The following is a 20917-nucleotide window of genomic DNA, read 5'->3' as shown; positions in this document are numbered from 1 at the left end:
TCAGCACCCCTAAAACTTGGAGTAAGAAATGTTGTTGTTCTAAAATTTTTGTTCGTCTTTGACAAGGTTAAATAATGTCCAAAACATACTCTGTAGTTTGAAAAAATTAAAACATCCCCGCTTAGCAAATGGTGTCATCCTCTTCTCTTCTTCTGCTTCTCTGTACCTGCACCGCTCAGCACGACCGTCATCCAGCGCGAAACACGCGCAGAGTGAGAACCCGTTATGTAGTGTTGTGAATCAACTAAGTTGCTCCAAAGCTGTGTCTCACACTTCTTTCCTTTTACCTAGAGTTGTTCCGATTCCGAAACCATATCGGTGAGTACTGGAGTCAGTATCCTGAATCACCATGGTACACCTATAATAAGTGTTTATTTTCGGACTATTTTAGTCCAGCGGGTCGCCGCCGCTGTGGAGTAGCACAGGACCTGGGTGACTCGTCCATAGTCATAAACGGAGAGAAGTAGCGCCGGTTACAATGTTCTTCCGCAAGACCCGTGCAGTTCTGTTTATTAACTGCTAGAGCGTGAAACAAAAACAGCAGCGCGACAAATAAACTGCGTACCTGTGTAGTGTGTACGTGTGTCTCTGTTGGTAAAGTGTATCGTTAATTTGATACTCATTTTAACAATCGGGAGTCATGTAAACATGACATCACGTGCGTCTTTTCTGGTCAGTCGTCATGGAAACATGAAGCCCTGGCGTTTGGACCAGAGTAAAACAAACATATCACTGTATACCACCAGTATGTGTGAAAACACTCACTGTGGCTTTTTAAATGAATTGTTATTCATTCCTAGATTTATATCTGTTATTTTTCAGTTGTGGCTGACTATCAAACTAGACAATAAAAGAAAGTTTAATGTTTTTCTTTTGCTGTATTTATTCATTCCTCACACACAGAGGATTTAACCTGAACCAGGCTTAACTCCTGAACTCCTAGCATTACTCTCTCTCTCTCTCTCTCTCTCTCTCTCGTGTGTGTGTGTGTGTGTGTGTGTGTGTGTGTGTGTGTGTGTGTGTGTGTGTGTGTGTGTGTGTGTATGTGTGGCCTGCCAGTGAGCAATGGACATACGACAGTTCTTTAAAAGAAAAAAGACAGATTAAGATGAGAGACTAGGGACAGTCCATAATGACCTCTGTCTAGTTTTTTTTTTTTTTTTTGTTCTTCTGAAAAGTGTTAAGCTAAAGTATCAGATAATGCAAACCAGCTATCTGTTGTTGTATCAAATTACTTATCTAGGAAATGGTCCCCTACTTTTATTTTATTTTTTTATTTCAAACCCTCAATGGAGAATACAGCTTCTCTTGTGAAAGGAATTTGTGATTTAAAAAAGTTTCTAAGCCCAATAATAATAATAATAATAATAATAATAATAAAGACATTTAAAATGGCACGCCTCTGTGTGCCTTTTGATCATATCCTTAGAATCTGTAAATGGTCTCCATAACATTTTTGTGACATGACAAACTGACCTCAACTCTCCTGCCTACAATATATTTGTGTATGATTGTCAGTGCCAAGGGAAAGAGAGGGAGATGGAGAAGGAGAAAGGGAAAGGGAGAGCATGCAGGAAGAACCAGGTGAGGAAACAACAACAATAAATTGACATATAGTGAATAGTGGCAAGCAAAACAGTAACTACTCATACTCCTATACTAACTTATTGGCATTAAGTAGCCTATATTACATTTACTTTTTGTAACATTATTTTACACCACATTTGTTCATAATAAAGGAGGAGGAAAACAACAGGGAGAGTCCATAAGGGATGAGAGGGAATTGACTAGTGAAATAAATGAAGAGACAGAGGGAGTGCAACATAGAGACCACCAAGCCAAAGCAGCAGAGACAGAAGAGAGCTGTTCAGACTTAGGGGATAAGGACACTGGTCCTAAACAGTTAAAGCTGTCTCAATACCCTCATACTCAGTTTGGCACACAAAAAAAGAGCCTTTCAAGAACCATTTTTTGTAAATAATTTACAGAAGATGAATTACATTTTGTTGTCCAAGTACCTGTTACTTTGTTCAATGACAATAAAGTTGAATCTAATCTAACCAAACTGATGACTGTTGATACAAAAGGAGGCACCTGGAGTTAACGGTCAGGAAAACCAGCTGAGTGAAGAAGGTTTTGTGTTTGTTACAGGGGGCTGTCTGTGTGAACTCTCACAATTAAGCTGGTGCTCTGAAAAGGTCTAAAAAAAAAAAAAAGAAAAAAGTTGGAGTTAGTTGAACCAATGTTAAAATGATAAAGTAATTTTTCAATAGCCATATTTTTTGTTTTTGTGTGAAAAGAGGGTGGGTGGTGGCAGTGGGGCTCATTGGGTGCTCAGCACCCCTAAAGCTCTGACCCTAGAATCGCCCCTGTCTCACAGTAAAGTCAGTAGATTTAACTTTTGTCTTACCTTTCTCTCAGTGTATTAAAGGAATATTCCGGATTCAATACAAGTTAATCTCAAAGGATACCATGTGTGGTATAATGTTGATTACCAATTTAATTTCGACTCGTCTCTCCTCCTCTTTTAAAAAAAAGCAAAAATGGAGGTTACAGTGAGGCACTTACAATGGAAGTAAATGGAGCCAATTTTTGGAGGGTTTTAAGGCAGAAATGTATAATTAATTATTTTATATAATCTTGTGTATTATTTGAGCTGTAAAGTTGTTTAAATCATAATTTGTACAGTCATTTTAATGTTTGTTGACATTACATCGTCATGGCAACGGAGTTATAAAATTGGCTATAACTTTACACAGAATAGGTTAGATATTTTATTACACTGAAATCATGTTTACATACATATTAATTATGTCTTGTGGCTATAATTTTGAAACAGTGAGTATTTTAATGTTTACAAAATGGCCCCCATTCACTTCCATTGTAAGTGCCTCAAGCTTAACTTGTATTGAACCTGGAATATTCCTGTAAAAGAATAGTTAACCCATGAATTAATATCCGCCATTTTCAATCACCATCATGTTGTTTCAAACCAGTATGCTGTTGTTATTTTTTCATTGACCACAACAATTCATACAGCCGATTTTGATATAACAGTTCATAATTACAGCTGTCATGCTCTAAAAAGGCACCATAGAAACAGCATGAAGTGTAAGACCCATGTGAAATATTGCAAGTCTTGAGGCCTTCATCACAGGATTGATGTCATGATTATCAGTGAATAATGATATGAAATTTGGCCTGTTCCTCGGAAGCCTTGGAGAATAGTGAAATGGTTTACTTCTACACTAAGGTTTACTCTGCGTGTTTTGTCATGATGAACTATTGTCATGGTGGTGGGGGGCAGGGTATATGATAAGATTTAGTTTTTAATGTATATAATTGTTTCTGTGTTCCACTAAAATAAAAAAGCTTACAACTTAGAAAGACAAGGGGCTAGGGTGATTATTAAGTACTAAATCGACAGAACTCTTGTTTTTGGGTGAGCTATCACTTTAAAATGTGGTAGTGATTGTATATAAGTAAAATGGTTATTTCAAAGGAAGCAGAGAAGCCCTTGGGTTTCCATATCTCACAAATGAAATTAGCATCAGACTGCTGTGAATTGAAATATTGCAATGGAAACGCAGAGCAGCCGACAAGAAGCATAATTAGGAGACGGCAGGGACACATATTTACTCAGGCCTGCATAGAACTTTTAATTTAGTCTTCTGCTCATCTCTGCCATAATTATCTGGAATGATAAAGGGGGATACGGATGAAATGATTTGGCATGCTGAGCAGAATTGGAGAGATGGGGCAGTTTGAGATATTAGGTAACAACATAAAAGGAACAATATTAATGAGACTGATTACAAATCAAACTCTCAGATTCGTACATTTCTACACTCAATAATGGTTTGGATTGAGTAAAGTAGGTGAATATAACAGCACAAGGAGCGATAATTACATTTTCTTGGAATAAAATGTGTATCTTTATATATACATTATAAATATATTGATGCGCTTACATGTTACAGTAACGGTGGTAACCAGTAACAGTATCTAGAAATATACACTTTTACTTATACAAATAAATACAAGGAAAAAAATGCATGTCATTTGTCAACTACCCATATAAAGTGGTCCCTGAAGTTTGTGGACACTCACAGTAAGTTCCATTTTAAATTGTCTTAATGTCATTGTGTTTAGACCAAGTGACAAACAAACAATCCCAGGGTTTTCCCAGAACTAACTTGAAATTCCTTCTGCATTTTTACAATGACATCGAACCATCTGGAGTCATTGTGGTTTTTAGTGGATGTATGATGTCAGTTCCCCTCAAGTTCACAGGTGTCCTAACAGAGTAACCACAGGTGTAGTTCACCACTTACACTATGAACATGTTTGTGGCAGGGCGGAGGGCGGGGCCGGGTCATGATCCTACGCACCCGGTCCCGTATTAGGCTAATCAAGCCTCCAAGGTATAAAGGTCGACTGCAGGGTGTCGTGCGGACATGTCCATCATGTGTGTGTTTATGTTGTCTTTTGAGTTTATCATTAAAACTATTATTTATATTGAAAAGCCGGTTCTCGCCTCCTCCTTTCCATTGAATATGTTACACTGCTGCCGAAGCCCGGGAAGGAGGAGGGATACGCCGTAGTAGAGTTCTCGCCACTACCGTCCACCCCAACGGCCGACCGCGAGGGGAGAAGGGGCTCCTAGCCGACCGCCTGGAGCGGTCAGGGCCACTGCCAGGGGCGCAGGAGTCGCCTACCGGCCGCTGAAACGCGGCGGGGTTTAGGACCGCCGAGCGAGGGGGGCTCACTGGCGACCGCCTGGAGCGAGATGATCGCTGCCAGGGGCGGGGCAGACCCCTTCTGTTCCCCGAGAACGCGGCAGTCGCTCTGCTTTGGCCTTTATCCTCTTTTAATTTTACAGTTTTTTGGGGGGTACTACACTGTTACAGGAAGTACCCCCCATTTGAATTATTTCTGTTTCCCTCCCCTTATCCCCTCCCTCGTCCAGGTAGATGGGGATGACCTGCCGGCAGACAGCGCGGAAGGCGCGCCCTCCCCCAGGGAAAGAGGGGGAGGGTGTACGTCAGGCCGGGGGATCCCCAGCCTGAGAGAACGAGGGAGGAATGTGGCAGGGCGGAGGGCGGGGCCGGGTCGTGATCCTACGCACCCGGTCCCGTATTAGGCTAATCAAGCCTCCGAGGTAAAAAGGTCGACTGCAGGGTGTCGTGCGGGAGAGAGAGATTGTTTACGGACATGTCCGTCCTGTGTGTGTTCATGTTATCTTTTGAGTTTATCATTAAAACTATTATTTATATTGAAAAGCCGGTTCTCGCCTCCTCCTTTTCATTGAATACCGTTACAATGTTCCACTGACATTTGGCAAAAAGAAAGTTTCACAAAACCATTTCTCTTTATTTGAAACCGTATATATAAAGTTGTTTTTTTCTACCTAATTTCGAATGCCCAATTCCCAATGCACTCTAAGTCCCCGGGGTGGCGGAGGACGAATCTCAGTTGCCTCTACGTCTGAGACCGTCAATCCGTGCATCTCATCACGTGACTTGTTGACCGAGTCAGCACGGAGACCTAGTGCATGTGGAGGCTTCACGCTATTCTCCGTGTCATCCACGCTCAATTCACCATGCGTACCACTGAAAGCGAGAACCACATTATAGCGACCACGAGGAGGTTAACCCAACGTGACTCTACCCACCCTAGCAACCAGGCCAATTGGTTGCTTAGGAAGCCTGACTGGAGTCACTCAGCACGCCCTGGATTCGAACTTGCAACTCCATGTGTGGTAGTCAGCGTCTTTACTTGCTGAGCTACTCAGGCCCCCGTACATATGATGTTTTACAGTTTGAAACCTAACAGACTTCTTTTTAGTGCTTGTGTTATCTTAGACATTTCTTAGACTTACTGTAAGAGTCCAAATACTTTCTAGGCCACTGTATGTGCACATGTGTGTAATTATGTTCTCATTAGTCAATCTTATTTTTGTAATGATTGTAACACAGTTGTTATCTGATTGTATGCACTTTTGCTTTCTAAAATGATTCTCTTGTTTCTTTCAGGCTCACTGGAATGAATCTGCCATCTCCTGTCATCAGTAGCAAGAACTGGCTGCGGCTTCATTTCACTTCTGACAGCAACCATCGCAGGAAAGGATTTAGTGCCCAGTACCAAGGTAAGGGGTCAGTCTGTGTAGGACACTTAGAGGAGAGAGTGCTCAGTGTTGGCAGATATGGGACACTTGGCAGTGATAGACAGCACATCCTTTGGCATGTTCTACTCGAGCTAAATATGACATCTTGGCTTGCATCTGTGGCTCTATGAACAGACACATCGCTGGAATGATGATTTCTGCCCCCCAAAACCCCCTTTGAAAGTATGAAATCAATCGTTACAGTAGTGAGGGAATTCACGTTCCTAACACGAAGTGCTCTTAAATCATTTTCATGATATGTGTTTATGATCATGCTGTCGATTTGCATAATGAGCGAGGGATGCTGTGACTCTCGGGTGAAGCTTGAGGGAGTTGTTGAATTTGTTAGATTTTAGAATATCAGATATAAATGCTTTTTCTTTTTATTTGACAAAACTATATGCGCTGTTGAAATATTGCCATTTGTCTTGGCTACACATACAATGGTTTAATACAATAGAAAATCCCTCTATTATTCTAAGGCAACAACTCTCAATGGTTTTACTTTAGCATGTTTTAGTGTCAGCCAAATACAACACCACAATGGTTTAAAAAGTTACAAAAAATCCTAAAAAATAATAATAATAATAAGGAAAAAAAAAAAAAAAAAAAAAATATATATATATATATATATATATTACCATGAATTGCATGACATAAAATGAATAGAAACATTTACATTTTTGTACATTTATGTTTTTTCACCTTTGGGCAATTGAATGTCCCATGGGTTAATTTTTATTAAAATGCACAGATTTCAAATTTTTCCGAAAATTTACTTTTTTAGTAATTTAAATATTTATTTTGTGAAAATGATTATTTATATGTACTGTATATATATATATATATATATATATATATATATATATATATATATATATATATATATATATATGGGGGTGTTGAGGCCAAGGTTGATGAGCGGGGAGAGGAGGGGGGGTGCTCTCTCCTTTTCTGCATATCGCGGCACTGTTTTGTGGTCCGTTCTACATAACATGCCGGCTCCTTTTAGCTTATCGCGACCCATTCGGTCCATTTTGCGGACCATCCACCGGCACGCTCGGTTCTCCCGATGGCCAGTCTGCCCCTGTTTGGCCCCAAAATGCGTCAGCCCACCGGGAAAATGTCCGGTATGCCAGATTATCAGTCCAGCCCTGCTCCTCACCACAAATTATTTTTGAGAATATTTTTCTGGGCATTGTTTTCAATCCAGCTGTTATTTTGTAAATCATGCAAAACGTGTGGAAATAGTATTAATATTACATATCAGTGAATATTTAGGAAAAATAAAATATAAGGTATGAAGGTGGCCATTTATTTTCAACTTCATTTCCATCAGAATTTTTTCCAACACATGATTCTAATAAACAAAATCAAAAATTTTAGATGTGCTGGAAATGACTCTGTGCTGGGAATTATTATAACTTTCAGTGAGAGAGAGAAAAAAAGACTTTCCTTTTATGCAATTAACGTTATTACATACACGGTTGGACATTGCTAGACAAATAAAAAAAAGGCCTTTGTGACATATGATATTAACACCAAAAGGTACCTTTTGAAAGTATATAGGATAAGCCTATTTATTAATTTTTTTGCAATCCTAAGTATGCATTCTTATATAGTTAGTTGCATTTTAATGTTTGCATTTAGCATGATTAGTTTCCTTTTTGTCTGAGAAAAGATCTGTGTCCTATTTTGGGGTCATGTCCCACCAATTAAGAAGCACTGCTGTGGTGCGTTGAGGTGCAAGGACGACTCTCCAGGAGTGCGTTTATAAGGATCATTTCGCACAACAAATCCATCACTCGTTTGACACTGTTTTCTCATTATTGAGAGTATCCTATTTATTAAAAGAAAACGTTTTGCGATTTTATTAAAGCTCACTTAAGGGGGTGATGTTACACAGAGGGAAAATTATGCAAAGTGAATTTATTTCATAACTCCCGGGTCATAATTGCCATCCCACTACTACCAATTACAGGACTGAATTCAGAATTGCTTTGAAATCCAAATTGGCTCCAGATGATGCAGATTGTCATTGCGCATCCAGTAATCGGCATGCCAGAATGACAGTTGTGTCACAGATAAAAAAGTGCACACTTCGTTTAAAATCTGTCACACACCCGGCTTGGCACAATGAACCCCTGCTAATTGGGTCTTTCTTCAACTATGGGCAATTTTGACCCTGCAGACTTTCAGTTATGGAACTCTCTTAAAATATGCATTTCACACTCTCACTAGTGCATTTAATTTGTCTACAAAAAATGTCCAAAATTGTGGGGGGATTTTCTCCCCTTTTCTCCCCAATTTAGAATGCTCAATTCCCAATGTGCTCTAAGTCCTCGTGGTGCCGTAGTGACTCGCCTCAATCCGGGTGGCGGAGGAAAAATCTCAGTTGCCTCCGCGTCTGAGACGTCAATCAATGCATCTTATCACATGGCTTGTTGAGCACATTACCATGGAGACCTAGTGCTTGTGGAGGCTTCACGCTATTCTCCGCGGCATCCACGCACAACTCACCACGCGCCACACCGAGAGCGAACCACATTATAGCGACCACGAGGAGGTTAAGCAGAGGTGGAAAGAGTACTGAAAAATCATACTCAGGTAGAATTACTGTTACTTCCCAAAAATCTTGTGTGAGTAGAGTAAAAGTAGCTGTCCTAAAAACTACTCAAGTAAGAGTAAAATAGTAGCTAATTTAAAAGTATTCATGAGTATTGAGTATTGAGTACTGAGTTGCAAAACCTATGGCCCATTATAATGAACACTGTATGCCAACTTTTAAAATACATCACTTATCTTTGATAAACAATACAAGAATCTGATTCCAAAAAATAAAAGGGAGACATGATAACAGAAATGAAAAGAATAAAAAGTTATTTTCAATACACTGATCACCATTTAAATCATAATGTATGAAACAATCAGTTTGTGTGTAGGGTCTAAATTTCCCTTAATGCTGACAGAGCGTTATTGTTGTGCATAAAACATGTTCAAACAATGCAAGGAATGCTAAATAAAAAGCTAAATAAGCAGGATCACTTGGCACGTCATGTCCTGCACAATAGAGGAGGTAGAGCAGGCATGGGAAGAGTTTTTTTGGTACAGGGGCTACATCACGCTTAAAGGAATAATTCACCCAAAAATGAAAATTATCTCATCATTTACTCACACTCATGCCATCCTGGATGTGTATGACTTTCTTTCTTCTGCAGAACACAATTTAAGATTTTTAGAAGAATATCTCTGCTCTTTTGGTTCATACAATGAAAGTGAATGGGTGCTAAAATATTGAAGCTCCACAAATCACATAAATCAGCATAAATGTAGCCTAATCCATGTGCTTCCAGTGGTTTAATCCATGTCTTCAGAAGCGATATGATAGATGTGGTGAGAAACAGATCAATATTTAATTCCTTTTTTACTATTAATTCTCCTCCTTACTCAGTCAATCTCCACTTTAACTTTCACTTTCTACCTGAGTTTTTGGTGATTCACGGTCTTCATGCATATCGCCACCTACTGGGCAGGGAGAAGAATTTATAGCAAAATTGTACTTAAATATTGATCTGTTTCTCACCCACACCTGTCATATCAATTCTGAAGTCATGGTAACCACTGGATTTGTATGTATTGCTTTTATTACGTTTATTTTGGCACCCCTTTACTAACATTGAATGGACCTACAGAGCTGAAATGTTTGTCTAAAAATCTTAATTTGTGTTCTGAAGAAAGTCATAGACAGATGGCATGAGGGTGAGTAAATGATGAGAGAGTTTTCATTTTTTTTAATTATTTATTTAAGTAGCACATGTGGGGACACACTGTACTTCTTTTGAGATACAATGTTCAAAGTTGATTTAGTTCTTGTATCTTTTAAGCCCAGAAATAGTTGTGTTCTCATTCTAATGCATGATGCACAAAGGTTTGTGACTGGTGGAATGTTCTGCTGAAGTATTGCTCTGCAAATGTTGATACTTTTCTATCTTTATAAAGGCTAATCATAATTATGAAATATTTTATCATCTGTACTTTTCCTGGTAATGTATTATACAAATTAACACACTCTCAACATCAGGGGTCAGTATTATTAAAAAACTAACAATATTATAAAAAAATATTATTATTAAAAATGTCACTGTTTTATTCCATTACATTAATACTTCTAAAGCTACTCAAGTTATTCAGCCAAAAGTAGTGAGTGGTTTTCTAATTTGCATGTTATTGTTGTTTGATTAATAGCCTTTATATGACATTACTAGACATTTTACTAGACAGTGCTCAATTCGGTTGCATGTACACTTAAAGTCCGTCATTTTGATGCAAATACTCTTTTTGTCCCACTGTTTAAAATCACTTTAGACATAAACACATAAAACACATTTACATTAAATCCTCAGCAAGATGGCCATTGGCGGAATCATAAAGTGTATTTGACCATTAGGCGCGTTAGCGCTCAAACATTAGCCGCCTGCCAATAGAACAGACGTCAGGAAATAAAAAGTAAATATTTTATATTTAATCTAGATCAACCAACCAGTGGTGCTCTTGCTGTCGTGATTGATGTAATGAACACCCCTGTTCTAGATGTTGAACATAGGCTAAATATAGAAAGCAGCATCCCAATATTCTCAGTGATAGATTGTTAAATTACAGACACAGAATCTAGTCAGCAGAAATATAAAATTTACCTCCATATGTTTCTTCAAATTAGAGGCAGGAATAATGCTGATATCTGGCTTGAGCAAGATAAACTTGCATGACACAATCATCCAATTGAAAATTTTCACTGCAAAAAGCCCTTTCAGGTGTTGAACTGTGCTTGAGGCATCTTCCACATCCTCCACAGTTGGTGCCAAATCTGCAGCTGCCATTTTTTATGTGTGATTTGATTTTGAGTCACAAGACTCTCCCTATCCAATCACGTTGATAGATAAAATAAAATCAGGACAGGGAAGTAGCGAACACAGACTGTGTGAAAATAGCGCAGTAAAAGTACTGTTACAGCACTTAAAATGTACACTTTTGCATCATTTGACAAAATTACAGTTTGATTGATGGCGTAGATTGTTGGTTGTATAGTGGAAATGATGCCACGAACTGAGGAACAGTTTTAATTTGTGTAAAAAAACAATCAATATTTAATCAATAATAATAATAATAATAATACAAATATTCACACAATAAATATTTAGATAGTTATACTTGGTTATCATAGTTTTTTATTTTTTTAAATAAATAAAAGTGTTAAAAAAAATAAATAACTTAAGGAAAACACAGAATGTTCCCTAGTAAGGGATGTTTCACCCAAACATTTTCTCATAATTTACTCACCAGATATGTATGACTTTTACTTCTGCTGAACACAAATGAATATTTTTAGAAGAACATTTCAGCTCTGTAGGTCCATACATTACATGATCACATGAGAAGTCGGCATGCTGTTTCCGAAAGTCGAGAGACAGGCTATTATAGAGATCGGCTATTGGTTATTTGAAATGATTTACCTCAATACCTTCATATTCATTTCCGTTGCTATGGTACAGTGTTTTAGAAAACACTAAATCAAGGCTCAGTTTTCAGTGTGGTATTGATATACAGGGTGATTACAAAAAATTATATAATTTAATTTTATAATTATAATAAAAGAAAGGCAAAATAAATTATAAATAAATAAACATTTACAACCATTTTATTGTGACATATATATATATATATATATATATATATATATATATATATATATATCCTATTAAAAAAAACTTCAGTCCAACAAAGACACAAAGACAGCATTTTTATGCTCCAGACAAGGTAGATTCTTCAAGGCTTTATTGTATTCAAAGAGGTGTTGACACGTAACCAAAGTTCAGTACTCAACTGGTTTTGCAGACTGTATAAACGGATTGTGATTTGCACTTGTACACACTTCACCTCTGCCCTCTCCCAACAGTGAAGAAGGCCATCGAGTTGAAATCCAGAGGGGTGAAAATGCTTCCGAACAAGGATACAAGCCACAAAAACGCAGTCTGTAAGTACACTTCTAACACAGACCCCTACTTCCATTTATACACTTTTAAGTGCAGCAAACATAAAGATTGAGAATGAGCCAGGTAAAGTAAGCAAAACAGACATGATAAGCTGCTTCAATGAGGTGCCATGCAGTAGAGGGAAAACTGAACTAAAGAGGAAAATAGCTCTGGTAAAACAGAATTCATCCAAAAATACAATGTATACAGTATGTATGTGTATTTGACAAATCAGTTGTTGTTTTGCAGAGCTTATATGCTCCCATAAACTCCCAGAAGTACTATGTACAGACATATTAACATATATTATTGTATATTGTATAGTATGTATGTATTTCTATATATTTGTTTTGTTACTCAAGACTAGTTACATAAACAGTCGAGGCTCTCCAGGACTTGTTATTCTGTGATCTTGTCTACAAAGCCATCTTCACTAACTAAGGTTCTTGCTTGTTGTCAATATGCATTTAATACAGATGCCCTTGATGATTTTCTTAATAGGATGGAGGAAGCAACAGCACATTATACTGTATGGATGATTTTGCCCATTCTGCGCTTCATCAAGCGTGTTCTGTGGCAATTAACATTACAATAGCAGCTGACTCTGTGAAGTACACCACTTCAGCTGGGCTTCTGTAAAATGTACACACTGATGACAGTAGCTTGTTTATAGATACTCAGCTAGTCATTACATACAAACATGAGAGAGGTCACCGGAGGTTTTCCTGACAAATGGCCCAATTGACTTACAGTAGATGAAGTCACTTATATGGCAGCTGAGGGCTCCATTTTGTTTAAAACAAGCCATACAGCTCTTTGCTGTATGCATCAAAGAAACCTGCAGGAAAATGGCTAGTATTTTCAAAGATAACATGCAATATAAAAAAAACATATAGGATGAGATACTGTATACAGTATACAGTATCATGTAACAAAAACGTCAACATGAAATCTTTTCATGCACTTTTTTGGTCTCATAATGCATTAATCATCAATGCAGATTATTCCCCTAATATATATATATATATATATATATATATATATATATATATATATATATATATATATTTGGTTTTGTAATCTGTCAGCAACATTTTACATATTGATTCACTTCTACAACATACCTTTTCGACTGACATCATACCTCTTTCTTTTAAACCCCTCCAACCTCCTGTCTAATTTTTGGCATGCAATGCCCATTTTTCATGATCCAATCAATTCCCAACTAATTGTTTTCCCATTGTATACACTTGAGAATATGTCACATGGAGCTAAAATGGGTATCACACGTCTTGGTTACTGTTGTAACCTCCGTTCCCTGATGGAGTGTTGATTGTTGATTGATGTTGTGATACTAGGGTTTTCTCTTAGCCGCCTCAAACACCTCTGATCTTTGAGAAAAGGCCAATGGGAATTTGCGAGTGGAAAATTATGCTACCCTCGCATACTTACCTGTTCGTACCTGACAACACACGGGAAGAAACTGGCTCAACCCGGAGATTATAAAATCTTGCAAAGGTATTGGGTGTTGCCCAGCCTGTTGCTCTACAGATCTGTCAGATCAATCTGCTAGAGAGGTGCCGTTGGTACGCCAAAGTGATGCATCTACGACCCAGTAGGCAATCCACGGTTTGGAGACAGCCCTTTCCGCTGTCTTTCAAAGCAGACAAAGGACTGCTCAGAGAGTCTAAAGCTCTGCATGCAGTGCTAGTAGATGCGCAAAGCATGCACCGTACACAGCAACGACAAGGGTCGGTCTGCCTACTCCTAGGGCAGCGCTTGCAGGCTCACCACTAGATCCCTAAAAGGGGTCGTGGAAACCTTGGGCACATAGTCTGGTTGGGGTCTCAAGATCATGTGAGAGTACACAAGACCTAACTCCAGTCAGGTGTCGCTGACAGAGAAAGCCTGCAGGTCCCCAACCCTCTTGATGTAAATGTCACAGTCAGGAGGGCAGTCTTCAATGAGAGAGCCTTTAGCTCAAACAGGGCTCTCCACAGGCCCATCAGGATCACAGAGAGATACCACGAAGGAATGAGGTTCGGCCTAGGAGGATTCAACCTTCTCGCGCCTCTAAGGATCCTGATTATCATGTTGTGCTTCCCGAGGGACCTACCATCCACCGCATCATGGTGCGAGGCTATAGCGGCCGCATACATCTTCAAGGTGGAGGGGGAAAGCCGCCCGTCCAACCTCTTTGCTTTTCTGGGGGTCTTCACCTCGGGATGGACACCAATTTGTGAACAAATGCCACTACAAGGCATACAGGCACATCGTAGAGGGAGCCCTGTCCTGATTGATTGTGTCTATCACCACCGGTGTTAGGCCACTTATGTCTTCCATGTCCCATCCAGGGGCCAGACATGGATATCTCGCGGGTGCCTGTGAAAGCAGGTGCTTGTGAGAGCACTAACCACACCTCCAAATTCCGAGTGAGGGGCACGAAGGGGACAATCGTGTCTGATTTACCTGTGGGTGGGGCCTCGTGGAGGGGCGGAGCAGGAGTTGCCACGTCGAGGAGCCTCTCGTTCTGAGCTTGTGGCTGTGCTGAGCAAAATGTCAAAGCACTTACCTTGCTCCGAATGCCCATCATAGAACCGGACAGCGACGGGGGAGGAGGGTGAACGTCCTCGTGACTCGTCTCAACCACCGACGTGTGGGTGTGTTTGTGCCGCAGCTGGGCGCCCAAGTCGGGGACCCCGCTTCCGCAGCGCTGTGCCTGCTGTTAACATATGGTTTCTGGCTGTAAACACTGGCTGTGTGACCCAGGAAATGAGGAAACCACTCTTTCTTTGAAAATGTGGGTGCTGCAGCCCCTCGGACGTGCGGCAAAATCAAATTCACAGGAAACAAAACATTCTCCTCTCGGCCCTCTGGGGGATGGAGTGGTCTGTCCACCACCTCCAAGCTTACAACGGGTCTCCTCATCCCTGGGTCGCCCATCTCAGGGGTGCTTCGAAGCGTTCCTAGGGTTCTTGCCACCAGCTCCGCATTGGCCTCAGACTAGGTGACCACATCCGAAGGTGGGAGCCCAGTCGAGTCCTCCGCGTCCGACTGCATCAGCCCGTTCTCCAATGCTGCGATTGAGAGCTCATTCTGCTCTCGAGCCCCGAATGAGACATCAAACTCGCCACCAGTCTCATTCCAGAACTCGACCAGTGTAAACGAGCTTACTGGGGAATTAGCGATCCGTGGGGGATTACCTGGTGAAACCACTCCCATTGGCATCCCCAAATCGCCCCCAGCACTAACCGTCGCAGCTTTGTACCCGTAGGTAGAAGGGCGGGGAGCGGCGTGAGTGGCTTTCCCCTTAAGAAGGAAAGCCGTGACCGCAATGTTGCCAAGGTCATGATCTTGCAGTGAGAAGGTGAGCCATCCACGAATGCTGTCTCAGCGTGGCTGTAGCCCAGACACGTGAGGCAGCGATCGTGGCCGTCAGAGGCGCAGAGGTAATGACCGCAACCAGGAACTATACACAGACGGAAAGGCATCTTTAAAAAAAACGCTCTCCTTCTGTGCAACTCTATTAGAGGAAAATATACACTTTTATCAGAATATTTATACTCCCTTATCTGTCGAAGCACCCAGGGGCGTACTCTGCACTTAGTCATGCACGAGGGGGAGAAACCGCTGTAATGCATCATATATCCAACAGCATACAAATTGCGAGGTGAATGGAATGGCAGTGGAACTCGCTGATTCAACACCACTCGACTCCGAAGAAAAAATCAGAATGATTGGTTAAAAGCCAGCTTCTTTTATACCCATATGTCCAGGGGAGGTGCATGCAAATTCCACTTGCCAATTTTTATTGGCCTTTTCTCAAAGATCAGAAGTGTTTGGGGCTCCCAAGAGTGACCCCTAGTCCACTTACAGTGGCTGTAAGCTATTTGATTTTATTTTTTAATGTTTTTTTTTTTTATGACAAAAAATGCCCCTGCTACCTGACAGGTGTCACTGAAATTTGTGTCCTGAAATATCATTTCTGTCTTTGTGACAAGTTGACAAACTTAGCCTCTGTATCTTCAGTAGTATATTAGGGATGGGATTGTTCAAACAATCTGATGGGTTTTGAGCAGTGTCATTTGCTGACATGTCCATGAAGGACAGGATTTTGGAGAGGGGGTGGGGAGGTTGTCCAGCAAAGTATATTTAATGCTTACTTTGTCTAGAAAACTTGGTTCCAGATGTTTTTTTTTTTTATTCAAATAAAAAAGAAAGGAAAATGAAAATAAGAAATACAAAATATATTAATATATTCTTCAATTAAATTTCTAAACTATAAACTATGGGATAAATTCCATGCCACATATATTTGCAAAAATATAAAGTATTGCAAAATAAAATAAAGTTTTCCAAAACAAAAAAAGTATTGAGCAAACAATTTAAAAAAAAATTTAAAACAAAAATGAAGTATCACAAACGTAAAATAAAGTATCGAGAGAAAAAAATAAAGTTTTGCAAACAAAAATAAAGAATTGCAAAATATAAATAAAATATAGCAAAAACCAAGATGTAATTAATTGCAAAAATCAATGACTGTTGTAAAATAATCTAAAGATCTTTTATCCTTTTTTATCTCTGCAACAGATTTTTAGGCAGCAATGATTTTGCCACACATCTTTTTCTTTGCAATGCTCCTTTTAATCTGCATTTCCATCACGTGTGAGCTCGTGATACCGTTTTGCCTTTGCGCTTCACTTTTCTCTGCGTTTCACTTTATGGCACTGTTTTGACGTGGGGGTGGAGTCAGGGGATTGGGGCGTGTACAACGGGCTCAGTGATGCCTCTCTGGAAGTTACGTCATTAGCTTGAGACACGGATCAAACATCATGGCTGAGCACAGGCATGCAGGTGGATCTCAGGTATAGAAAGTTGATTGTTTCCTTTTATTTAATTAGCATTAAATGTGCTTTTACAGCGTTTGCTTCAGATAAAGAAGTTAGAGATCAGTTAAAGCGGTGGATTTATTAGCCATACTCGCTAACATAGCCAGCATCTGCAGTTTATTCTCTCTCAATTGATTGATTCTTATGTTTAAGTTACTTATAATAGATTATAATTGTCTATACCATAGTATGTTGTCTTCTAAAAAAATGTAAACTCCAGATTTAAAAATATATAAATAGATGTTACATTATCACTGTTAAAGGAGACAATAAATAGATTACAAATAAAAAGTTAAACGATCGTAACAAACGTGCATGTGTTCTGTCTTTAAAAATAAAGTTTTGAAATATAAAATGTTCACATCCCCTATATTCTTAACCCTGCGTTATACAGCTATGTGGCATGGGGGGCGTGGTCGTGTGTCGGTCTGAGAGAGAGCGGTAAGGCTTGTCACCTGGTTTGTAATTATCTCTAACACCTGTGTCTTGTTGTAGTGATACGGAGAAAGACATTTAAAGGGACGCCAAGTGTCGAGAGGGAGGGAGAGAGAGAGAGAGTGGATCCAGAAAGCTCCACAGACTGAGTGTGATATTGTTTTGTTTATGTTTACATTTCTACGGCGGTGACCGTCGAATGTTCGTGAAAGAAATTAAAGTGCTGATTTCAAACCTGCTTCGCCGTCTCCTGACTCCTCCATTGCTCAACGAACCTGTTCACAAGCTACTTAAGTTCTTACAATGCTCACAGTAAATGTACGTGTATCTAGGTCATCTTGTGTAATGATTTGCCATGTCACATTTAGCAGAGAGAATATCCAGATGTCGTGACGAATCTTATTAGTGTTCTGACTCAAAGCTTCGGTCATATTCAGGCAACTCAGGGTCAGCAGCAACAACAACAACCAGCTTTCTCCTGCTGTTTCTCTGCCTCGAGTATACGCAGCAGGATATAACCAGGTTATCAACACCTACTCTTAAGAATCAATCTGTTAAATTTGTTTTGCTTTTGCACAATTAACATTATAAGTGATGTTCTTTTATTGTTTGTAGATCGTTTCCTGGGATGCTTATTTGTTACTGATCGTTTAACTTTTTATTTGTAATCTATTTATTGTCTCCTTTAACAGTGATAATGTAACATCTATTTATATATTTTTAAATCTGGAGTTTACATTTTTTTAGAAGACAACATACTATGGTATAGACAATTATAATCTATTATAAGTAACTTAAACATAAGAATCAATCAATTGAGAGAGAATAAACTGCAGATGCTGGCTATGTTCGCGAGTATGGCTAATAAATCCACCGCTTTAACTGATCTCTAACTTCTTTATCTGAAGCAAACGCTGTTAAAGCACATTTAATGCTAATTAAATAAAAGGAAACATTTTTTTTTTTTTTTTATTGAACACCAAGAACAGAACAAAAAACAGAATGTACATCTACAGTGGCATTGGTAAGTACAGGTAAATGAGTATTAAGCAAGGCACATATCAGTTAAAATAAAATAAATAAATTAAATGTATAAAATAAAAAATACAAATACAGAGGGGTCTCTTTAGTCCTCTTTTAAGAGCTCAAGGTCTCTTATTATTCCAGCCAATTTCTGGGCCTTTTTACTTTACATACATTCCAACGCTGGAAAGAAATTACAAATCAATTCTCTTTTAAATACAGAAAAATAAGGTTTCGTCTTCATACATTTGGACTTGTGAATGAACAATGTGCCCAGTATCAACATTACATTAATAAGAAATTCATTTCTTTTCTCGTCCAACAGCACTCCAAACATAACATGTTTCCTAGCAAAAGTGGGCAGTGAGTGAATCTTTGATTCCAACCAATAAGACATATTTTCCCAAAAAGTATTTGAAGAAAAACGAGAAAAAAAGATGATCAGAACGTCTCTGTCAATTTGACAAAAAGTACAGGCATTTTCTTCAAAATTAAACCGTTGTCTTAAAAATTCACTTGACGGGTATACCCCATTGAATATTTTAAAATGAGTTTCCTTAAACAATCAACTTTATATACCTGAGATCCACCTGCATGCTGAGGGGTAGATTTGGTTTTGAAGTTGACCCTTGCGACTTTTGTCATGAAAACACAGAACGACCAGAACATTTATTCTTCCTTTGCTCAGTTAGTAGGAAGTTCTGGCAAGATGTTCATAGCTGGTTAAATAATAAAATTAGTGAACTTGAACAATTTACAATTGAAGATATTCTTATTTATAATTCTAAAATGACGAGGGACCTTTCACTTTTGATTAACCTTATCATCATTATGGGTAAATACCACATTCACAAAAATAAATGGGAAAAACCTTTTAAAACATTCTAAACAAACTGTAGAAGCTATTTGTTATGCTGCTGAAATGTTTTTGATCCTGTAACACATTATTTATTTGAGAACAATGCCTTATTTTTATTTATTTATTTTTTCATTGTCAATCTGCATTGTGTTGATGCCTTGCCTGTTTTTGTTGTTGTATAATCTAAAGATAAAAGATCTTTAGATTATTTTACAACAGTCATTGATTTTTGCAATTAATTACATCTTGGTTTTTGCTATATTTTATTTATATTTTGCAATTCTTTATTTTTGTTTGCAAAACTTTATTTTTTTCTCTCGATACTTTATTTTACATTTGTGATACTTAATTTTTGTTTAAATTTTTTTTTTTAATTGTTTGCTCAATACTTTTTTTGTTTTGCAAAACTTTATTTTATTTTGCAATACTTTATATTTTTGCAAATATATGTGCCGTGGAATTGATTCTATAATAAACCAGACCAGTCTGCTCTGAAATAAATCACAACATTACAGGATTTGATTAAAAGCAAAACAACACTTATACAAATATATATAAAAATATAACACAAAGGTCTAATAAGACTGTGGTATAAAACACATTTGGCACATTATACATGTTTTGACAAAAATACATGGATCGTAAATATAAAGTTCAATATATTTAAAAAACATATTTAAAAATGTTCAAATATACAAGTAGATTAATTTGGGAGTGGGCGATTTCTGTTTCCAAGGTAACAACAACTTATCTGATTGGTGGATCTGTCTTTAGGATTGTGGGTAGTGTAGTACTTTGATGAGATTCTGGCTATTAAACACATTTTTATTTATTTATATATTTTATTTTTTTAAGGGACTTCAAGGGAAGCATACAGTATATCATCACATAATAACTTTGTAGCTCTTTGATCATCTGTCTTGAAAGTTGTATGTTATTGCTAAAAAACAATTTCTCTATAAAACAAAAAATGAATGTGATTTTTCTTTTTGGATCTTACACTTGTGCTCTTTATTCAGTGGCTTAGCCTTGTCATGTCTAGTGGAAGTTAACGAAACAGCCAAGATCACTTAAGTCACTTTAAAGAAGAACTCTTAGATCTTTAATTGGGAAGGATGTGTACTTGGAATTTATGTATTAAACGTTTACATGTGCATTATACGAAAGTCTTTGGCACATATTGAGGTGATCACAGGGCAGTAAAGGAGAGGAAAATAAATAATCAAGTAAAAAAAGATCAGAAAAATGGACACCCCCTTTGATCAGACCAAATAACTCTAGAGACTGATATCAACAATCAGGGGAGATTGCATTTGAAGAGCACATCAAACAGAGGGACATGTCAGGTGATCAAAAGACCTCACTCCTCTAGTAGCAAACACACACACACACACACACACACACACACACACACACACACACACACACACACACACACACACACTGGTAAAGCCATTGACCTTGCTCATGATCCCAGTGTTTTAGTGTTGGTCAGGGCCGATGACTTTATTTAAAG

At 38.4% G+C, this 20917-nt stretch overlaps 1 protein-coding gene across 1 annotated transcript in view; it reads left to right on the top strand.

Annotated features, from left to right (window-relative positions):
- LOC127617762 (CUB and sushi domain-containing protein 1-like) overlaps positions 1–20917 on the top strand; it is a 496749-nt gene that overhangs the window by 194200 nt on the left and 281632 nt on the right. The window contains exons 6-7 of the mRNA XM_052089839.1: positions 6036–6148; positions 12120–12197. Of these exons, the coding sequence (XP_051945799.1) occupies positions 6036–6148; positions 12120–12197 (191 nt within the window). The remainder of the gene's footprint in view (positions 1–6035; positions 6149–12119; positions 12198–20917) is intronic.

Source organism: Xyrauchen texanus, chromosome 24 (genome assembly GCF_025860055.1).
Source record: "Xyrauchen texanus isolate HMW12.3.18 chromosome 24, RBS_HiC_50CHRs, whole genome shotgun sequence".
NCBI lineage: Eukaryota > Metazoa > Chordata > Actinopteri > Cypriniformes > Catostomidae > Xyrauchen > Xyrauchen texanus.
This window is presented reverse-complemented; position numbering and strand designations above follow the sequence as displayed.